At 35.3% G+C, this 3,497-nt stretch overlaps 1 protein-coding gene across 1 annotated transcript; it reads right to left on the bottom strand.

Moving 5' to 3' along the window:
• Positions 1 to 572: 572 nt before the first annotated feature.
• On the bottom strand, positions 573 to 2,962 carry LOC131054610 (uncharacterized). The gene is made up of 2 exons (XM_057989153.2): positions 2,741 to 2,962; positions 573 to 1,674 (listed from the first exon to the last, which is right to left on the bottom strand). The coding sequence occupies exon 2, from the start codon at positions 1,667 to 1,669 to the stop codon at positions 1,214 to 1,216; it is 456 nt and encodes a 151-aa protein (XP_057845136.2). The 5' UTR covers positions 1,670 to 1,674; positions 2,741 to 2,962; the 3' UTR covers positions 573 to 1,213.
• Positions 2,963 to 3,497: the final 535 nt, after the last annotated feature.

Genomic DNA, 3,497 nt, shown 5'->3' with positions numbered 1-3,497 from the left:
TCATGACCAAAGCACACCGAAAGGTCATATTCTTCTTCCACTGGCTGTTATCATTCAATCACTGCCAAGTCTTTGTTTGGTAGACTAATCAAGAGAGAGCAATGCTAGCAACATATGGGACTCTCTAGAATCTCCTTGCATTCATGGATCTTTTTAAAGTAGATGTCTAATTCAAATAGTTATGAATCTAAAGACTGAAAAATGGAAGCCATTCAATCATATATAGATGAAAGTTCTAGCTGATGCAACATTTCAACATTACGATTTATAAATTTTTTAAGAAGTATGTTCTTCAAGATATGCAAAATATTTCCTGGGACATAAAAATTGGTGGTAGCAGATTATTTTGAAAAATGTTGTCAAGCCGGACTATGTAGTCTTAATTAACCCAACTTTTATCCTTCTAGAATGTAAACTTATGCTCATAAAGCGATGTTACTTTTATGCTACAACAGAGACAAAATCAACCATACAATTAGGTTAAGGAATCCCATTGGATAAAAGGAACTCTAAAATTCAAAATCCCAGTAATTATTTTATACAAGATTTACTTCAGATTTCAATATGTACACTGACAGCTAAAGTAGTAAAATTACTAAAATACAATACAAGCCACGTGAACTTCACCTCAATGCTATGTCCATACAAAACACCAGATATCAACCTTTATTCAAACATTCTGCAAACCACTGACAGATCATGGATTTAAGCCATTTTGCCTGTATGACTCAAATAGATGCATATGAAAAAACAGAGACAGTGGTATCCATTCAAGTATGTCGAAGAAAACTGCAACAAATATGAGTATGAGTCCGAGTCCGACTCCAGAATTTTACAGAAAGCGTTCCTTTAGAAATATACAGATTGATTGCTCAATATGATAGTAATACAAAAAAGACACCTTCACTTAAGATTTACCTCTATATAGGCACCAATTCCAAACACCGATATCTCTCCAAACCAGAATACCAAACTATAACATCTTAACTCTGTCCAAAACTCAACCAAACTATTTTACACACTTTTAGGTGTCAGCGAATGAGAAGGGAAGCAGTCTTAACACAAACCTCCGCCTCCACATTCAAAGAATAGTCCATCCTATAAGGAATCAACAAACCATCAAAAATTTCTGAATGAAGTGTTTTCTTCATCATCATTATAAAATGTTTGCTTTGAACTTTGTTTTCTCTTGAATGTTTGCTTTAAACCAGAGTCAGGATGTCTGCTCCCTATTAGAAAGATTCCTCCAAAACCCCACATAACTCTTTCCCACAACTTCCTCCCAAACTTTTTCAGTACTGACACAAGTCTGTTCAGTGACCATAGCATTTGTGCTGTATCGTGGAGTCAACAATTCATCCTGAGAAGAAGACCCAGAAGAGTCTTGCATGTCAGAGTCCTCATCTGCAATATCTTTCCCTTGCACTGCTTTGCTTTTCTTTCTCCGCTTTCTTTTTACTTTTCTCCATGCCTTTCTGCAGAGACCTGCAGGCAACTTCACAAAGGCAAGAGCAGCCAAATTCAACAGAGCACAGGGGCAACAAACAACAGCTGCACATTCAGCAGCGCAGCCACCTGCAACCTCACCAAACTTGCGACTTACGTGCTCCTTTGTCAGCAAGGGCTGGTTCCGTGAATTCCCGGCTTTTGAACTCAAATCCTCAATCATAGCTTCTGCAGAAAATGAGATCAGATAAAATGTTCTTAGGCCATTGTGATCTGTCGCCGATCCAAGCGTATTTTAATTGTTTAGAAGATTGCTTGTATAAGTATTGTTTGGACGGTTGTTCAGTTTTTAAAAAAAAAAATCTCACAGAAAGATCTATATGCCAGGTTATAAGTGCAGATATCTATGTAATTGTTCCTAAGATCATTGTCTACAGGGCATTTTAAAAGGAAATGCAAGTGTCACAAACTCAACCAAAACCCTAGCAAGACCCTTTAGTTTAGGCCAATGAGCAAAATCACCCATCTTATTAATGTGCAATAGTGCTACATAAATAGAACTTCAAAAGACCATAACGCTTTAAAAAAGACTTCGAAGGAAACACAAGACTCCACATCAAAATCTGACAAATAAAGCTCCAAAACCGACACAAGCATCTCTTCCACTTTAGACCACAGCGTAGTGGGGTTTAAAGAACGCTACTTTAAAATCGAACCATTAAAATAGTAGAATCTACAATAAAACTAAATAAAAATTGAAGCTCGAATGTCCATGGCATCTCATTTATTCAAACACGGAATATTTAATTTGACACTAGATGCCTCTGCAAATATATGATAGCTATAAAAAAATATCTAAAAGATATGCATTTCACAAAGCGCTTTTTTTAAAGCAAGAGACCCTAATACAAAGAATTTCACATTTAATCTAAACGAAAATTTGCGCAGAGGATCAATCGCCGTATAGCGATTTCAAGCAAGCAAGATTACAAAATATATTTACACAATAATCTCGCACATAAAAGCTCAAACAGCGAACCACATAAAAACATACATTTAGACAACATAATGTCTGAAAAAATGATTTTTAAACCAAACGCACACAAATGATCTTAATTTTAGGTTAATCTGGACTATAGCAGGCTAGCAGGCTAAACCTCGTGTATGTTTCATAGTCCCCTCAATTCATAATAGAAGATAAAACAACATCACCATCCCTAACATTCTAAATTGCAGAGCATGAATTGGAGCTATTTGCGGTGGAAATGAAATCATTTGCAGTGGAAAACCATACCTGATTGAAAATGCCTCTAAGCAGTCGCTTCTACAAAAGAGTTGGGCGCTCCTATAGACAATCTGTCGGCAATTTCAAACAGAACCCTAAAATTCCAGCCTCTTTGAATACTCTGGACAAACTTTGCCTGAATCGAAGGGATAGACGACTTTTCGAATCCCAGGAAGTCGCCGGAAATACTCGGCGACCTATTGACAGTGTCAGAGACGACACTTTATAGAACACATTTTCTGGCCAACTAGAAAATGTCTGTGTCACACGCTTGGTCAGGCCAAGCAGTTATATAACTACACGTGTCAAGTACACATCAGCATAAATATATTTTAGAAAATTTAATTTCAACGTTTTGCCCAGGGTCCACGTGGCATAAATGTTAGCATGCCCAAACAAAAAATAGTTAGGGTAAAAGCCAAATCATTAGCCTGCCGTGACTAATTCAAAGGGACCGTCTCTTGACCATTTCATGAAATTAATTTTCTAGTGCTTTGGATATTCAATTGAACTTAATCTAATAATATATTAATGTGAAAAATTCTTGTTAAATTTACTATAGAGTTGAATTTTTACTTATTTTTATTTCATTCGATTATATATTCGATTTTATTTTATTTTTATTAGTATTTATTTCTATATATTCACTTCCTTCTTTAAGATTATCAAAATCTTGTTTTGCATGTTGTTTGAGATTGATTAAGGTCAAATTTAATTGTATATGTAAATCATTCTTAAATTTCAATTCTCTAAAATTATATTACTA

The sequence above is a fragment of the Cryptomeria japonica genome, chromosome 6 (genome assembly GCF_030272615.1).
Source record: "Cryptomeria japonica chromosome 6, Sugi_1.0, whole genome shotgun sequence".
Classification (NCBI taxonomy): Eukaryota; Viridiplantae; Streptophyta; class Pinopsida; order Cupressales; family Cupressaceae; genus Cryptomeria; species Cryptomeria japonica.
The sequence above is the reverse complement of the archived record's forward strand: the minus strand, read 5'-3'. Positions and strand labels throughout refer to the sequence as shown.